This window comes from Schistocerca nitens, chromosome 10 (assembly GCF_023898315.1).
Source record: "Schistocerca nitens isolate TAMUIC-IGC-003100 chromosome 10, iqSchNite1.1, whole genome shotgun sequence".
Lineage (NCBI taxonomy): Eukaryota > Metazoa > Arthropoda > Insecta > Orthoptera > Acrididae > Schistocerca > Schistocerca nitens.
The window spans coordinates 188509497-188528002 of NC_064623.1; the positions used below are offsets into that span (position 1 = coordinate 188509497).

Here is an 18506-nt window from a genome sequence, read left to right on the forward strand (position 1 = left end):
GCTTACCCGTACACCTATTTTTTTATTCATTATTAAACCTACTCCTGCATTACCCCTGTTTGATTTTGTATTTATAACCCTGTATTCACCTGACCAAAAGTCTTGTTCCTCCTGCCACCGAATTTCACTAATTCCCACTATATCTAACTTTAACCTATCCATTTCCCTTTTTAAATTTTCTAACCTACCTGCCCGATTAAGGGATCTGACATTCCACGTTCCGATCCGTAGAACGCCAGTTTTATTTCTGCTGATAACGACGTCCTGTTGAGTAGTTCCCGCCCGGAGATCCGAATGAGGGACTATTTTACCTCCGGAATATTTTACCCAAGAGGACGCCATCATCATTTAATCATACAGTAAAGCTGCATGCCCTCAGGAAAAATTACGGCTGTAGTTTCCCCTTCCTTTCAGCCGTTCGCAGTACCAGAACAGCAAGGCCATTTTGGTTAGTGTTACAAGGCCAGATCAGTCAATCATCCAGACTGTTACCCCTGCGACTACTGAAAAGGCTGCTGCCCCTCTTCAGGAACCACACGTTTGTCTGGCCTCTCAACAGATACCCCTCTGTTGTGGTTGCACCTACGGTACGGCTATCTGTATCGTTGAGGCACGCAAGCCTTCCCACCAATGGCAAGGTCCATGGTTCATGGGGGGAGGCAAAATAAATTAGAAAATCGATTATATACATAAAACTAGGCACAAAATTAGATCCGGTGTTATTTACTTTAAAACTGAGGACCAATTTTTCTCTTATGGAAATGCAGATTATACTCACTATGCTAATGGCAAACAGTTAAAAGTAACCAAACGAATTTAAGCAGGCAGATGGCAAAACAAAAGGGGAAGAAAAATACCCCAGCTTGCTTCGTCACAGACTATCTCCTCAACGTTATCATTTCTCCTGCAGAACGTTCCATTCCTCGCACTTAGTCTTTACTACGTCGTGTCCCAGTTGCTTGGTGGACTGAGGCATGCCGCGATGCAATTCGCGCAAGGAGATGTGCTCTCCGTGGTTTTAACTGTCATCCTGTGATGGCAAATTGCATTAATTGTAAACAGATGTGCAAAGTGTCGTCGCGTTCTTTGGGATAGCAAAAGAGCAAGCCGGATCTCATTTACTAGTTCTTTTAACAGTTCCACCTCTAACAACCCGACCACAACAAAGGTCAAAATTTAATAATGTTTCTGGTGTTGCTCACGCTGCTAAATATTGCATTTTCGGGCAACAACAAAGTTATTATGTGACAGGTGTCATTAGAGCACAGTTAATAAACTAGGCACTCATCTTTTCGTGTTTCCCATGCTGGTCTCGTTGTAAAATCATGGCTCAATCGTCGAAAATCTAGGTAGTGATGATTCCAAGCTCGGACGCAAAGAGGCCTAGGTTTTATTCTGCTATATTCAAAAGTTTTATAGGTGTGTTTCACAAACCATTCTTGAAGATTAAACCTTTGAAAGTTAGCACAATGGTGAAGTAAAAAAATAATCAGCACTCCGAATTTAAGTTAACTTCCTTTTTATTGCTTTTGTTGCAGTATCACGTATCACACAAAACATCACTTCACAATAAAAACATACTTGAAAAACATCTTCCTCACTGTGAAAGTGCCGGCCGCGGTGGTCTAGCGGTTCTGGCGCTGCAGTCCGGAACCGCGGGACTGCTACGGTCGCAGGTTCGAATCCTGCCTCGGGCATGGGTGTGTGTGATGTCCTTAGGTTAGTTAGGTTTAAGTAGTTCTAAGTTCTAGGGGACTTATGACCTAAGATGTTGAGTCCCATAGTGCTCAGAGCCATTTTTGAACTGTGAAAGTTCACATTTTATAAGCTGACTACAATATGTGTCTTTTCAACATGACGTCCAAGACTTGACTTTTCCATCTCTAACTGTCTAACTAACTGCTTACGTGCCCAAAAATCAAGAGTCACCAGTACGTCAAAGATCTTAGTGACAAAAGAAAGAATACACATAAGAATAATATCATTGCAACATAAACATATCGATGTATCATAGTACCTCTACATTAATGAAATCAAATCTGAATGTTGTCTCAGAAATATGTTAACTACTTTACAGAAACACAGTAGAATATTGCTGGTATCGAGAGGTTCAGGTGAGGTGTCGTAATGGTTGCGTAATTCAAGTACCATTACACGCCCCTGCCTCTGTCATGTGGCTCAGACGGCTCTGTGGGACCAATATCCATTCCCCATTTCTGGGCTCACAGTTGTAGACGATGTTATCGTGGACCCTGTTGCTGTCTCCAACACCTTGGGCTGCCATTTTGTGGAAGTTTCGAGCTATTCTCACTGTCAGCCCGCCTTCCTCCATCGAAACAAGTGGAGGAGGCTCAGGCGATACCCTTCTCTTCTCTGAATTGTGAGTGCCACCTTTACTATGAGGGAGCTCGATCATGTTCTCAGTTCATCCCGATCCTCCGCCCCAGGGCCGGATGCCATCCACATTCAGATGGTGCAGCACCTTTCTCTTGCAGGCATGCACTTTCTGCTTAACTTGTACAACCGCATCTGGGCAGAGAGCACTTTTCCCAGATACTGGCATGAAGCCACCGTCATACCCATCCCTTAGCCCAGTAAGGACAAAAATCTTCCTTCTGTCTACTGCCCCATCTCTCTTGCCAGCTGCATTTGCAAGGTGATGGAACGTATGATTCGTGCCCGGCTGGGAGGGTGGCTAGAGTCTTGCAAATTACTGGCAAATGCACAGTGTGGGTTTCGAGCATGGTGTTCTGCAGTTGACCATCTTGTTACTTTGTCCACCCATGTCATCAATGACTTTCTGCGGAAATCCTGGACTGTGGCCGTGTTTTTCGATTTGGAGAAGTCCTCCGACACCTGCTGGAGAACTGGTATCCTCCGTACTCTTTATACGTGGTGCTTCTGCGGCTGCCTGCTCGGTTTCCTTCAGGTATTTTTACAAGATCGAGTTTTCAAGGCTCTTGTGGATTCTGCCTTGTCAGACACCTTTACCCAGGAAAATGGTGTGCCTCAGGGTTCTGTCCCGAGTGTCGTCTTCTTTGCTATCGTCACTAATCCTATCGTATCCTGTCTCCCACAGGGCATCTCTGGCTACCTTTTGGTTGACGATTTTACCATCTATTGCAGTTGTTGACAGACCTGTCTCACTGGGCGGTGTCTTCTTTACTCCCGGAGCATCGTCAACGGCTTTCGTTTTTCCACTGACAAAACTGTCTGTATGAATTTCTGGCGATGCAAGTGGTTTCTCCCACCATCTTTACATCTTAGGCCTCTTGCCCTTCCGTTCATTGAAACTATGAAATTCCTGGGCCTCATGCTTGATAGGAAACTATCTCGGTTCTATCGTGTATCTTACTTGGCAGCCCGCTGTACGCGGTTCCTTGAGGTCTTACATTTCCTCAATGGTACTTCCTGGGGTGCCGATCGAACCACCCTGTTCCGTTTGCACCGGTCCTTTGTCCTTTCATAACTCAACTATGGATGCTTCGTTTATGTGTCTGCATGCCCATCCCTGTCTCAACACTATTCACCATTGTGGCATTCTGTTTGGCCATGGGCGCCTTTTATACCAGCCTGGTTGAGAGTCTGTATGCTGAAGTTGCTGAACTACCACTGTCCTACTGCTGTGAATTTCTCCTCAGCAGGTATGCATGCCGTTTGTCTGCCATGCATGGCCACCCATCCTATGTCTCCTTCTTTGGTGATACCTTTGATTGTCAGTATGAGGCTCGTCCTTCTCTGTTACCTCCTGGAGTAACTTTCGGCACTTGCTGCGGCAGCTTAACTTCACACTATTTGCACCTTTCCCGATGGGTGTGAACCCTTAACCACCTTGGCTTCGTGAAGCGACCCGTATTAACGTTGGTCTTCATTCGCTACCTAAGGACACTACTCCAGCCTTGGTCTATTGCCTTCAGTTTCATGACGTTTGCATGGAACTTTGTGATAGTACCTTTCTACACATTGATGATGGCTCTGACCGACCTTGGGGCCTGTCATCATTGGCACCCGTGTCTATCGGTATCAGCTTCTGGCACACTGCTCAGTATTTACAGCCAAGCTCTTCGCCTTGTATCAGGCCATGGAGTACATCTGGTGACACAGGCTTTTAAATTGTGCCCTCTGCTCAGACTCACTCAGCGCCCTCGACAGTCTATGTGCGCTACACCGCCCATCCCTTAGTGCAGCGGGTCCAGGAATACTGTCAACTGCTCACTCTTGGTGGAGCCAGTGTGATGTTTCTGTGGGTTCCTGGTCATGTCAGTCTGCCAGGAAACAAGGCTGCTGCCAAAGCTGCAGTCCTCATACCTCAGCCCACGAGTACCTATATTCCCTCCGATGATCTCTGTGTTTCCATCTGTCAGGAGGTGGTGTCCCTGTGGCATCACCAATGGTCCTCCCTTCTTGGGAATAAGTTCTGGCTTATTAAGCCTCTCCCAGCAGCTTGGACAACCTCCTCTCGGCCCTCCCACCAGGAGGAGGTTATTTTAACTTGGTTGTATATTGGGCACTGCCTTTTTAGCCATTGTCGTTTGCTAGGTGGCGCTACACCATCACTTTGTACGCACTGCACTCGAAGTTTTAACTGTCCACCACTTCCTGATGGAATGTCCTTTTTTTTTTACGTTCCCGTTTGGGTTTGCTGTCTTGTTATCAGCCATTTTAGCAAATGACGTGTGGGCTATCTTACTTTTTATCCGTCAAAGCAATGTGGCAAAGGCCATTTCATTTTTAGTTTTGGACCTCCATTTATGTATGGTGTCTTTTGTAGCCATTTTTCCATGTGCCTGGTTTTAACTGTCTTATTATGTCAATTGGGACTGACGTATAGTCGTTTTTTTAACTCCTCTCTGTGTTCTGTTCTAAAGTTTTGACTTGGGCGTGTGTGACCCCAGTTGTTATTGTGCCCCAAAGCAAAAGCGAAACAAACAAACCTTTTCATCTGAGGGGGGGAAAAAAATTGGATTACACGGAATTGAATGCTCGTGCAATATCCAATGCCCAATATTGGTGATTCTATGAATGTACTAGTGGGAACAATTTTTTTTAGTGTCATAGGTTGTCAAAAGGTACTGGTTGCAGACGCTGACATACTGAAGACGGCTGTCATTACATCTTTTGGCCCCTTCAAATTTTTACATATGCTGTTTGGCCTTAAAAGTGCGTCTCAAATATGGCATTGTTTCATTGATGAGGTGTTACAAGGGTTAGAATTTACTTTCGTGCATCTTGACAACATATGGGCATTTACAGCAACACATCTCCTTGAGGCACACCTTTATGCAGTTTTGATAGTCTACGTAGGTACGAGGTAATAATGAATGAAGTACAGCTTGCGAAAAAAAACTATGTGATGTACCTGGGTCATATAGCTGTAGCAGACGACATCCGCCTGTTGGAAGAGAAAGTGGAACTTGCACAACATTTATCTCGGTGTTGGATTTGCAGCAGTTATATAAGTTCTTGAGGGTTGTAAATTTTTACCATCGACATCTGCTGAGAGAAGCTGCTTTGCAAGCACTTCTCACAGAGGTCCTCATACAAATAAAGCTCAGAAGCTAGATTGGACACCCTGCATGCAGCAAACCTTTGAATAGGTTAAGACAAGTCTGAAGCAAGCATTTTTACTGGCACATTCTGAAAGAGATGTGAAACTAGCTGTATTAGTTGACAGAAGTCAGATAGCCATTGGACCAGCGTTACATTGAGGGACTGCTGGACACTGGCAGCCGTTAGGGTTTTTCCCACTCGGTATATAGGGCAATAAGGCCTGTTCTGCCTTATGTGGGCGGTAGACCATTTACAGTGTTCACAGACCACAGACCACAAACCACTCACCTTTACGTTCAGCATTTGTACAGATGCTTTGTCATGTAGGCGATTCCAGACAGTTAGGGTACATAAGCCAATTCACCGCCGATGTATGTCGTGGAAAAGGAGCAGAGAATTTTTAGGGTTGCAATGGTAACCAATTCTATGGATTATATGAAACTGACAAGAGAGCAAACAGCAGTCATACAACTTCAGCTTTTTCAGCAGAGATTGCAGGAAATAAATTTGGAAGGTGAGGCTGTTATAATATGGTGTGATATCTCACAAGAAGACGTAGACCGTTTGTGCCTGAACGTTTACGGTGAGAGATATTCGAAAGTATACATAATTCGCTCAACCAGGTACACGAGCGAGTGTGAAGTTGCTGACGGAACGCTTTGTTTGGCCTAGAGTTAAGAATGATTGTTGAAGATGGACACAGTTGTAAGGTGAGATGTTGCGAAGAAATCAGTTGGGTGCTGTGACAAACCATTTGGTTGTTTTGAATATGTGCACCTTGACATTGTTGGCCCTCTGCTGATGTCTGAAGGTTACTGTTATCTGGTAACGGGGATTTGACAGGTTTATGAGGTGGGCAGAAGCTGCACCGTTCAAGACATATCGGCGGAGACAATTAGTCAAAGTTTCTTGGCGACATGGCAGCAAGATTTGGATGCCCAGTGCACATCACGACTGACAAGATTTGAATCCTCATTATTTTTTAAACTGATGATCATTTTTGGATAGCGAATCACCCTACAACAAATTATCATCTAGAAAGTAATGGAATGACTGAGCGGTGGCACAGAGTACTTAAAGCTGCATTGATATGTCGTGGTGACAGTTTGTCTACAGCATTACCTCTGGTGGTAGTGGGTCTGTGCACTGTTTTCAAGCCAGACCTAAAGGCATCTGTGGCAGAGCTTGTGTACTGAGAAACCTTGGGCCGTCCCAGTAAGGCTGACCTACCGAATTCATTGAAGAGAGTTAAAACACAGCTGGCTAACCTCCAGCCATATCCATCAAAATGGCATGGCGACATTCTGTCATTTGTGCACTGAAACTTAAGTGTTTGCAGCTGATGTTATTATCCAATGCAGTAAGAACCCCATTGCAGCCACCATATACTGGATCTTACAAAGTACTGCAACGTAATGCGCGCGCGCACACACACACACACACACACACACACCCACACACACACACACCCACACCCACACCCACACACACACACACACACACACACACACACACACACAGTGAAGCTCCTGATTCATGATAAACGAGTTACAGTGTCAGTCGATAGTGAAGTTTGCTCGTGTACTGTCGGAAGACTTAAAGCAAGAAGACATACAAGACTTTCAGTAGGACATGGTGCCACAACAGGAGCAAGCATCTTCCAAAACAGAAAATAAAGTGAATTTGGTGGAAGATACGGTGGCAGAAGAACAAGACACACAACAAGTGATTTATATAAGGGTGGTTGAAATGTCTGATATGGGTTTCCACACATACCTGGAGCTCCGCTCTACCTTGAGGAGGCTTTGTGGGAGCGTGAAGATATACAAAATAAGTAAACAGTTACACACATTGCAGCAGTCGGCAGCAAAGATGTGAATTATTTGCGTACTGTTTATTCTTTGCTTTTGTTCTATGGAGTTAGAATGTTCCGTTATTGATTATTCGCTCTTATGTTTTACGTAAAAGAGAAATAAAGTATGTTATTGCATGTGGGTATAAGAAGTTATTATTTAATGTGATATTACATAGCAGCTGTAGCAGCATAATTACTGTACCTTGTTGTGTGTTACAAACCATTACTCAACACGTTTACTGCATTTATAACTTTTGGGTCCAATTAAGTTTCACAGTTTTAGGTGTGGAAGGATTTTAGTATACAATCTGTAAACAGTCCCAGAAACAACAGAGGTCATACATTAGTAGCAGAATATTTGCTGTTCTCTTTGTAATGCACCTCAGGAGTGGTCATAATCCTTTCACCCTTTAACAAGCTGCCTTCTTCAATCTACCCCTTTTTCTCTATTCTTCACAGCATCTAGGTAATAAAGGTTTCATATCATGTTGTATGAATTACACAATCAAACATCTTGCAGGAGACTGTTAAAGATCTTTTTTTGTTGATACCTACAGAATTATTTATGACAGATACTGTCCTTTTAATGTACACCTTGGCTTTGACTTTTTTCTGTGGAATATGAGGTTGTGGTAGCATCAAGTTAAGATATTTATTTAAATCAGTTTCAACTTCATTGTTTTGTAGTGTTATTCACGTAGTGAAACGAATGATACATCTAGGAAATAATGGCCCACCCTCCAACCCCAGGCAAGACTCTATGAGAATGTAGTGCATTACACAAAACTGAATTGACACCTGTCAAGTTATCCTGTAAAATATCAGGCCATGTGACATTTTAAAAAAATCAGCATTCTGGTTTTTATTCACTTTTGTGTAGAACTAGGATTGTTGTATGAGTTTTGCTGATAATAGAGACATTATTTCTCGAAACCCATTTCGTAATATGAATAGCATTAAAAAAATTGTATTAAATGCTGACTGAAACACTTTACAAATGTTGCACAGCCCTGTAGATTCTCCTTTGTAATGCAACTTCTCCCAGCTGCAAGATAGAGCGTCCATTTAATATCATGATTGCAATGTAATGTTCACTTTATTATTTTTCCATTTTCGCATCTTTTGATATTGGTTAGGTAGCAGTAATAGCAAGTGGATGCAAATCAGAAGTATGGCTGCACGTGGTTGATAATAACGTTCAACATAGTGATGAAGTGATTTTAAAAAAATGCCATTTCCCACATTTTGAAAGCAGTCATTATTAAACCCATATATGTTCAAGCCTGTCCAGAAGAAATGTGTGGAGAACAAATGGTTGGAGATTTGAGATTCTTAAGAGCAAGGAGAAATTCTTTTATTACATTACAATGTGTTCTGTGAAATGTGAATAATTCTAATGCAAGCATTAAAATGTTTAAATTACCTCGACTTAATTATATCTATCTATAAAATTCATAGTGTCCTTTTGATTAATTTATTTCTATTTTCTTTTTTAACAGGTCATCAACTGCTAGTGGACAAATTTTGCCAACATTTTCAATTTGCAAGTGCATGCTATAGAAGTTACAATGCACTGCCTGCCTGTAGTTGATGTTAGTAGACCTGACACAGTGCAACTGTCAGGAAACACAACAATGAAAGCAATGAAAGCCATCTACAACTGGACAGTATCTGGATTTGATATTTGTCCAGAGGACACTGAAAATATTAGATCTCCTGTATTCGCTCATCCAAATTTGAGTAAATGGTGCCTGGAACTCGAAAAGGATGAAGGCAGCCCGATGCTGTGCTTCCGTCTTGTTGCTAGCAATGATTCTCTGCCTGTGAGTGCAACCCTAAAAGCTTTTGTGTTGGATGGGAATGGTGTAAGACACTATGTGTTTCCTCCTGATGTCCACCATCTTAAAATACAGGAGAAATCTTCTCTGCAGTCTGTAATTGACAAAATTGACTCAAAAGAGCTGGGGGAGGACTGGAATTTTGAATGTGAAGTGTCCACTGTAGAAGTGGTAGCTGAGGACACCAGTGATGCATCAGAAGAAGAGTTGCAGTCGGCCATGGCCAAGGATCTTGGGCGCTTGCTGGACTCCAAAGACCTTGCAGACATCAAGCTGAGTGCTGGAGGTGTCCACCTGGAGGCACACAGGGCGATACTGTGTGCGCGCAGCCCAGTTTTCCGAGCCATGCTGAGTCACGACACGAAGGAGGCTCGGGAAGGTCTCGTGGAGATACCAGATGTGGAACCGGAAGTGGTGTCAGAGTTGTTGCACTATATGTACACTGACATAGTGCAGGTAACAAGTGACATGACAGAGCAGCTCTTGGTTGCCTCTGACAAATACGGTCTCCAAGATGCCAAGTTGAAGTACGAGCTGGAGCTAGTGAGGCAGCTTACGGTAGATACTGCTGCTACTATTGCTGTCTATGCCGTTGTTCACTCCTGCAGCTTTTTGCAGGACGTGTGTATGGCGTTCATTACACAGAATCTTCAGCAGGTGGTGGGGACCAAAGGCTGGGCAAACATCATTGACAAACACCCTAAGGCTGTGAAGATGATCAGTGAATTGGTCACCAAAGGATCAGCAAGGTAAAACTGACTTTACACACAACATTCAGTGAGATTTAAAATGTTAGTTAGATGCTTAAATTTTATTTGTGGTTGGTGCCTGCTTGAGGGTTAATGGAGATTACAGGATGTGCTGGAAATGGCACTATTTTGTGACTAGTTTTGCATTGCAGGCTCTACTGTAGTTTTGTGGAAACACTTCCTCTCTTACTGAAACTGTTGCACACAAGTTTTCCCCAAACAGTGCTTCACATCACACTTGACAATGAACGCATGCTGTTTCACTGTGAGCACCATTCCATGTTGCATTTGACTTGTCACTAAACACTTCTTTTCCTCTCACTCGCTGAAACATAATGATTCTGCAAAGCACTCTGGACAGAGCATGCAGGATAAGCATGTGTGTAGAAATATTGGAGCTTTTGCTGTAATGGGCAGTCCTCCAATTATTAACAAGGGTCTACTCTGCGGCAGTCTTATAAATATTTTCTGGCCCACTTTTATTTTGCACACCCTGTTTTGTGTAACTGTTAATGTAACAATATAGTCATTTCAACCACAGAAGAAATATTGTATTGCATTCAATGACCATCTTAACCTACCAATGTTAAAGTTCAGTCAAACTGATTTTTTGGAGAGAATATGTCATTTGCAGGGTCAAATGCACATAATTGAACATATTTTGCACTTTTGCTAGATCTAGGCATTTTGAAGAATAGTCCGTCACGATAACCAAGATTTCACATTCACTTTCGTCGGCTTCGCCAACTCGCAACAAAGTCGTCACTTTAGGTCTTGGGCCTGTCACTACAGCATACTAGAGTCCGCCTTCGAAATGTAGTGATTAATAATATTTCAACACAGTCAGCACAAAAGTGCAGTATATGTATTAATAAGCTTAATGCTTGTAATTGCTAAAGCAGAAGATAAAGAAAGAGCCTGCTACACAATAATGTGAGTAATCTCCCCCCCCCCCCCCCCCCCTCTCTCTCTCTCGCTGTGTGTGTGTGTGTGTGTGTGTGTGTGTGTGTGTTTTTCCTATAACAGACACATCAAAATACAAATACAATGAAATAATATACCAGCTACAAAATGCCATCAGCTCATGTATTAACAGGTGATGTAGCTTGTCCACTGCTGTTCACTGGCTACCACATCCTATCATCCCATTTTCTTCCTCTGATTAGACAGAAATGAATTGCCACCATATGCTCAATAATGTGAGCGAAACCCAGAACATGGATAACCCATTGTAAAGTTTATGCAAATTTTCTGTATATTATTAATTAACACTATCACTTACTATAGCATGTAGGACAACTTGCTGGTCATGTTTTACATTTCCGTTGAAGCCCATTTTTGTTGAAATGTATCTCTAACATGGGGTAATTTTTTTTTTCAGTGCCTGAAAAACAGAATGATCCGCTTGTAGTTCAAATCGATTAAACATATGGTAAAATCCCATTTTACACTTTTCAGCAAACTGACCCAAAACAGTGTCAAATGCAGAAAGTGTAAAATACAGAGAAGTATAGGAAACACAGCAAGCGAAAATGAATAAACTAGAGTCATTCTCTGTACATTGTTCAGAATATGAAATTATAACAGTTTAAATTACACCTATTTAAAAAAAAAAACCTGAAATAATTGTGTTTCTTTATAACAGCAGATAGCTACACTTGTGTCTCCACATTATACAAAGCATCAATTTCAAAGGCAGTGGCAGAGTGCTGACACACACAAATGTTCACACGGTTTCCCCTCTTCATTCTAATCGTGTCCGATTGTGTAAATAAAACACTGAAGCAAAAGTCTTTTGTGAAACCACATTAGAAAGATATTCATATTTTAATGTAAGACTTATTACTGATATTCGTTAAAAGGTTATGTTAAATAAACGGGCTGTATACGCCCCTGAGAAATACAGGAAAAATCAGGGAAACTTTCATTCTTTTAGTTTTCAGTAAAATTTTTGTAATTTTGCCTCATGAGAATTGATACTCAAAAAAATGATTTCATTCTAGCACACTACTCCAGAACAATACTGCAGCAAGAAAACATAAAGGAGAGAATAACACCAATGTGAAACTTTAGTCTCAAAGAAAATGCGACATTTTCAACATAGAAACACAGTGCACATGTAAGTGTCTGCTGTTAGTAAAATGTGTTGGAGCCTATGCAGTACTTTGTAACAACAAACAGCTTTCGATGTGTCTTTCTCATGGACCTTGTTTCAATAAACGTGACGTCGCACTTGTTTACGTTTCTAACAGGTCGCAAGAAAATATTGCAAGTAGTAGTTGAGAAGCATTACCATTAAAGCACATTTCCCTTTATGCAAGATGAATCATGTTAAGTTGAGAATGTGTGATGAATTTCTTAAATCACAGAGAGCTTGACTCTCATTAAAAACTTTAAGACTTTCAGGACCCACCACTTATAAAAATTTCGAGCCCAGAGAACCAGCCATTTATGCCCTTATTTAAAATTTTACTAGCACATTTGTGCTTGACATATCTTAGAGGTAATCCATGCTAAAAAAGAGAGTTTCACAGTTTGCTTTTCATATTTATAGATTACAAACTATGCAATAACAATGGTATAAAGTATAATTACCCTTCAAAAAACAGTGTGAAGTGACTTCTTGAGCAATTTCACCCGTAACTGGCTTTTCTGTTGAAAAGTCAAAGTGTTTGACAGAACATGTATTCAGCCAGGTAACCCTTTAAATGTTCGGTGCACAGTAGTGAAATTTATAATCGTGCCTGTCAGAAATATTCAAGCTGTGCTCCTATGTTGTCACTTGACCCAGAAAAAAGTACTTTCACCTAGGAAAAGTGAATTTTCAGCCAGAAAAAGTGTATTTTCAACCAGAAAATCTGGGAAAATTTCAGGAATTTTTTTTTCCTGTCCGCTTATACACTTTGATAAAACAGTATTGGTTAAAATACTGAAGTTGGCTGTTTTTGTAAATGGAGAATAGCCAGCATGTAATCTGCAGCTTGTCACTCATAAGGTCTCTCGGCTCAGGTATGTCCTGGATGAGAAAAAGAGTAGAAATTGTCATCCTGTTTAAGAGCTTCTTGAGGATAAATGTTTACATCTGACATTGGGTCGTACGAACCTAAGACTGCATGCCTAGTGAAGAAGTGCCCCCCTCCCCAAGAGGGCTCACCACTCTTTGGTGAGTATGTGCTTGGCTATAATGGGACCCCAACCTTTGCAGACCTACTTCACTTTTCATGCTATTCCTTTAGCCTCCCTTGGGAACCGAGTGGTATGCCTTCTTTGGAAAATTGAAGTCCTTGGTAAAATGGTGTATGGATTCATCCTGTCAACTCGTTGCTTTCTGTGTCCTTCATTTTCTTACCCTTCCTCTGCTTTGATCCTGGAGGTCTCTATTTCCTTTTCTTCTTCTACCTCCCTCTGCATTCCTGAAGGTCGGCCCATGCATTTGATGCGTAAAAGGTGACTAGTTAGCATGTAACATCTAGCCCCATGTCTACATGTAGGGCTCCCCATGGTAAAGACCAGGCCCAGGGAATGGTGACTGCCTGAGCTGGTACCTTCCTCTATGCTGATTGGTCCCTTTATCTGGAGTCCAGGAGGTATGACCTGATGTGTGCACAGCCACCTAATGCGCGTGGGGTCCCTAGTAGGAAAGAGCACACCATCGGAGGTGCTGGCAGTATTAGGGATTTCTCCGCAATGAGTTCCTTATCTTAAAAATGTAAATGGGTTGAGGTGAAAGAATCAACGCCTGTCCCAGCTGCACCCCAATACCTCATGGTGTCATGCATGGCAGATGGTCAGAATTTCAAGACAGTCAATCAGTTTGTTATTCAGAAGGGTGTAGATGCCATTGCTGGTCCAGTGAAGTGCAGCTCTCAGTTGTGTAATGGGACCTTGTTTTTGGAGACAAATAGTGCTTTTCAAGCACAGAAACTGTTTAATCCAACACTTCTCTACAGCTATACTGTTGATGTAGAGGCTCTGAATTCCTCCCATGTAGTCATGTACACTCGGCTGCTTGGTGGCCTGGACGAGATTCATATAATAGCCTGCCTCATTGACCAGGGAGTGACTGCAGTTCGCCGTGTCATGAAAAGGGTTGATAAAGTATTAGTGCCAGCCTGCACTGTGTTCCTCACATTTGACAATGTGGTACTTCCACCAAAAATTAAGGCAGGCTATGAAGTGATTACTGTTACACCATATATTCTGCATCACACACATTGGTATAAATATTGCTATGGCCACACACGTGAATCTTGTGAAAATGCAGCCAAATATGTAACCTGTGGCAGAGATGCTCATGAGGTGTGTGTGTCCACCTCCTTCCCCTCACTGTTATCAACTGAAAGGGTGATCATTCTGCTTCCTCCCTTGACTGTCCAATTTACCTCAGTGAGAAACTCATTCATGAGATCTGGGTGAAGGACAAAGTTCCTACTCTTATTGCTCAAAAAATTTTGGCTGGCCGCAAACTTCATATACCACCCTCTGGCAGTTATTAGTACAGTTGCCACTACAGCCTGAACTATGAAGGGCATGGCTATAAAGACTTGAGACTTCCAATTAAGTGCCAAGGTTATGAAATTGTCCAACTCAAAGGTTACACCCGTGTCTTCACCTGCTATAGGTGCACACCATACCAACAAACCTTCACTTGCACCAGTGAAATTGCATACCTCACAAACATAAGCACATAAATCCAAAAAGGAGTGCTTTTTGTGCAAATCTAGCCAGCCAACGTGTGTCTGTACCTGATAAATGTCAAGGTTCTAAGCAGTCAGTCGACTGACATCTCTGCCCAAACTCTTTGCCTTTACATATGTCTGCTTGTGTCTGTATATGTGCGGATGGATGTGTGTGTGTGTGCGAGTGTATACCTGTCCCTTTTTCCCCCCTAAGGTAAGACTTTCCGCTCCCGGGATTGGAATGACTCCTTACCCTCTCCCTTAAAACCCACATCCTTTCGTCTTTCCCTCTACTTCCCTCATTCCTGATGAAGCAACTGTGGGTTGCGAAAGCTTGAATTTTGTGTGTGTGTTTGTGTTTGTTAGTGTCTATCAACATACCAATGCTTTCGTTTGGTAAGTTACATCATCTTTGTTTTTAAACTATAAGAATCTTATGAAATCATCCATTTGTAAGTTAGATATTTTACCATGCTCACGTAAGTATATCTTTCCTCAGGTGGAACACATGTATACAAATTAGTTACATCTAATGAGGCCAGATCTTGCACCCTTGTTTAATTTGTCCTCTTTTAACAGTTGTGCCACTCCCTGCTATTTTAACAAAAATGTTTCATTATAACTATGTCATTTTATGAAGCACCTCACTTAACCGTTTAATTAGTTTTCTCCAGTGCCCATTCTCCCATTGACAAGAAGCCTCACCAGTTCCCCAACTTTATGGGTCTTCATCAAACTGTCCCATATCCGTGTGTGTGTGTGTGTGTGTGTGTGTGTGTGTGTGTGTGTGTGTGTGTGTGTGTTTCCATGAATTGTGGTACAGATCAATAACAGTTAAGTCATGTATTATTGGAAAGTTCTACATCTACATGGATAATCTGCAAATCACATTAAAGTGCCTCACAGAGGGTTCATCGAACCACCTTCACAATTTTCTATTATTCCAATCTCGTATAGTGCGCGGAAAGAATGAACACCTATATCTTTCCGTACCAGCTCTGATTTCCCTTATTTTGTCATGGTGATTGTTCCTCCCTACGCAGGTCAGTGTCAACAAAATATTTTCGCATTCAGAGGACAAAGTTGGTGATTGGAATTTTGCTTGGTCTCATGTTCAGTTTTGCAGTCTGCCCCAGTTTGAGAATTCCTACATTGTATGTGCTTCAACTGCTGGGTCACTTACTGATGTCACTGCTTTATCTTTCTCCATAGGTGCACTTCACCAGCTGCTACACGTGGTTCACAATCAGATCCCGCCATTGTGAATTCAACAGCTGCAGAGCCCATGTCAGGGTACCTCACTCCCACAACAAATGGTGGGTGTCTGGACACTGTGTGTGACTCGGGCTACACACGCTGCATAAGAAAGAAAGTGATCTATGTCTGGACTGTGTCTGGTCTAATGAATTGGCCTGAGGCCAGAGATTATGTCGCATCGCCACACTTCTTCCATCCTGAGACACTTCAGTGGGAGGTAAAACTCTACAAATGTGGAACAGAGTATGATGTGCGCTTCCATCTGTTGGAAAATAAGGCTGGTGGGAGTGTAGCAGTGGATTTGAGTGTTTCTGTAATTCCTCCAGTAGGAGAGAAATGCAGAATCCATACATCAACAGGCTGCATGTTTGAAGAAGGATCTGAGTCAGAGAAAATTGAATGTGGATACTTAGTAGATGACACATTGGCATTGGAGTGTGAAATCAGTATGGTGTGTGTCGTGCAGCAGTGTGTAGTAGCAGTTAAGCCAATGCTGCAGTCTGGTCTCATACAGGATCTGCATTCCCTACTAGAGTCAGGAAATTTTGCAGATTTTAAATTATGTGCTGGAACCATTGAGATGGGGGTGCACAGAGTGATACTGGTGGCCCGTAGCCCCTTTTTTGCCCGTATGCTGCAGCCGGGCTCTGAGTTGTTAAAGAGTGGCCAGTTGGAGGTGTCGAATATGAAGCCAACTGTGTTGGCTGAGGTTCTGCGGTATATGTACACCGGGAGAGTAACAAATTTATGTGACTCCACAGGGGAACTACTGGCGGCAGCTCACAGGTTTGAACTGTGTGACCTGAAGAAAAAATGCCTGACATATTTGTCTCGGCAGCTCGCTTTGGGTAATGCTGTCTCTACAGCTGTGTGTGCCATGGACAGCAATTGTGACGCATTGCTAAACTTGTGTATTGGGTTCATCCGATCACATTTTAAGCAGGTGATGGGCACTGCTGAGTGGATTGAGGCCATTGATACACATCCGACAGCTCTCAAGAGAATTAGTCAACTGATATCTGAACCTGGAAAGTAGACACTGACATTATAAATGTTTTGAATACACTGTATGTCTGAGTGCATGTTTTTTTCCCCTGGTTATACTGTATCTGCCAGAACTAGAGCATATGCCATATTGCTTAAATAGTGTTCATCATCAGAATATTCCCCCCTCAGCCCCTGCCTTCCTCTTTTTTAATGATCTATAAGGAACAACTGAGTCACGAATCTCATATTCCAGAGAATGTGCCAGTAATGAGGAAACAGTCAAGTTCAGTGTTTCAGACGGGAAGAAGTACACAGTATTGTTGAATAAAGCCTTGAAAACTGTGAATTTGTGTAGTAATTTGGTATGTTGGACCGAATTAGTATCACGAAAAATGTTCCTGTTGCTGTCATCAAGATGAATATTTGTAAGACGAATTTGCTTGAAAATAATTTTACTGTTGATTTGACAAAAAAGATATTCTCAGATTGCCAGTTTTTAATTGAGTTGCATTTTAACACTACAAAGTTTATGAACTTTTAATCATAGTTTTTGTTTATTTCTTTTTTAAAAAAAGAAAACTGCCTATTTTGTCAGTTGTAATATATGTTCATAATGCTTTCATATTCTGTTGTAACAACAGCTATAATATTGTACCCATTAAATCTTGGCTCTGTGATGACAAAAGTTTAATGTCTGGTATTTACTTATTCTGTGTTCCTGCTGCCTTAAACAGAAGTCTGTCTTACTGCATTCATATTAATTTGTTCCATAGCATTAACAATTAAGTATTATAAGATGACCAGTTCTTCATAATTTAATGAAGTATCACAGCACCTTAGCCACAGGTCTTCTACCTGACTTCATTTTTCTACTTGTAATGTTAATACAGATAAGTAAGCAAGAATATTTTGACAGTGTGCACAGTCTGGCCATACAGAACCTAAGGAAGTCAGTGGTTTGAAGACTTATTTCTTTGGGCTAGCTGCTCATTAAGAGGCTACTGGCATGTACTCTGAGGTTCTTAGAGCAATGTAGTTTTCTTCAGCTGCAAAACTAGATGCCAGAAATGCTACCTGAACTTCTATCTGAAGATTTTTTCTTTTTGGTAATCACACACGTCATGAAGGATGCTCCGGGACATGAATGGGTGCATCGCATGTGACCGTCCTTCGTATATATAACCCAATAACTCCAGAACGACATATTATTCTGCTCTTAATTTTAAATAAAATTTCATTATCTGCATTTCATTCATTACAATGTCTGAACTAAAATCAACCATACTGCAAAGTTTACACAGTGAACTCTAAGATTTTGTGCAATGTTTTACTTAATTTGAAACAACTCAGTAAGTATGATGGATAATGAAAAGACATTCAGTCCTTGATTGAGTAAAGGTGTCAAACTGCAAGATCACATTTTTTCACTTAATAGTTTCCAAAAAATTATTTCATATATGATGTAACACCCTCTCTCAGCAAAGGCACCAGTATTGGGTGTGCAATACAGCCACAACAAAAGCCACCTCAGCATGGCATCCAAAGAGCATGTGTGTAGCAGTAAAAGGATTAAAACTCCCCAAGAACTTCA

General features: G+C 41.8%; 1 protein-coding gene across 2 annotated transcripts in view; it reads left to right on the plus strand.

Moving 5' to 3' along the window:
• LOC126210152 (speckle-type POZ protein-like) overlaps positions 1 to 17533 on the plus strand; it is a 32777-nt gene extending 15244 nt beyond the window's left edge. For both annotated transcript variants that reach the window (XM_049939302.1, XM_049939303.1), the window contains exons 3-4: positions 8905 to 9992; positions 15884 to 17533. In XM_049939302.1, coding sequence (XP_049795259.1) covers positions 8974 to 9992; positions 15884 to 16964 — 2100 coding nt within the window. In that variant the 5' untranslated portion in view covers positions 8905 to 8973 and the 3' untranslated portion in view covers positions 16965 to 17533. The remainder of the gene's footprint in view (positions 1 to 8904; positions 9993 to 15883) is intronic.
• The last annotated feature ends 973 nt before the right edge of the window (positions 17534 to 18506 follow it).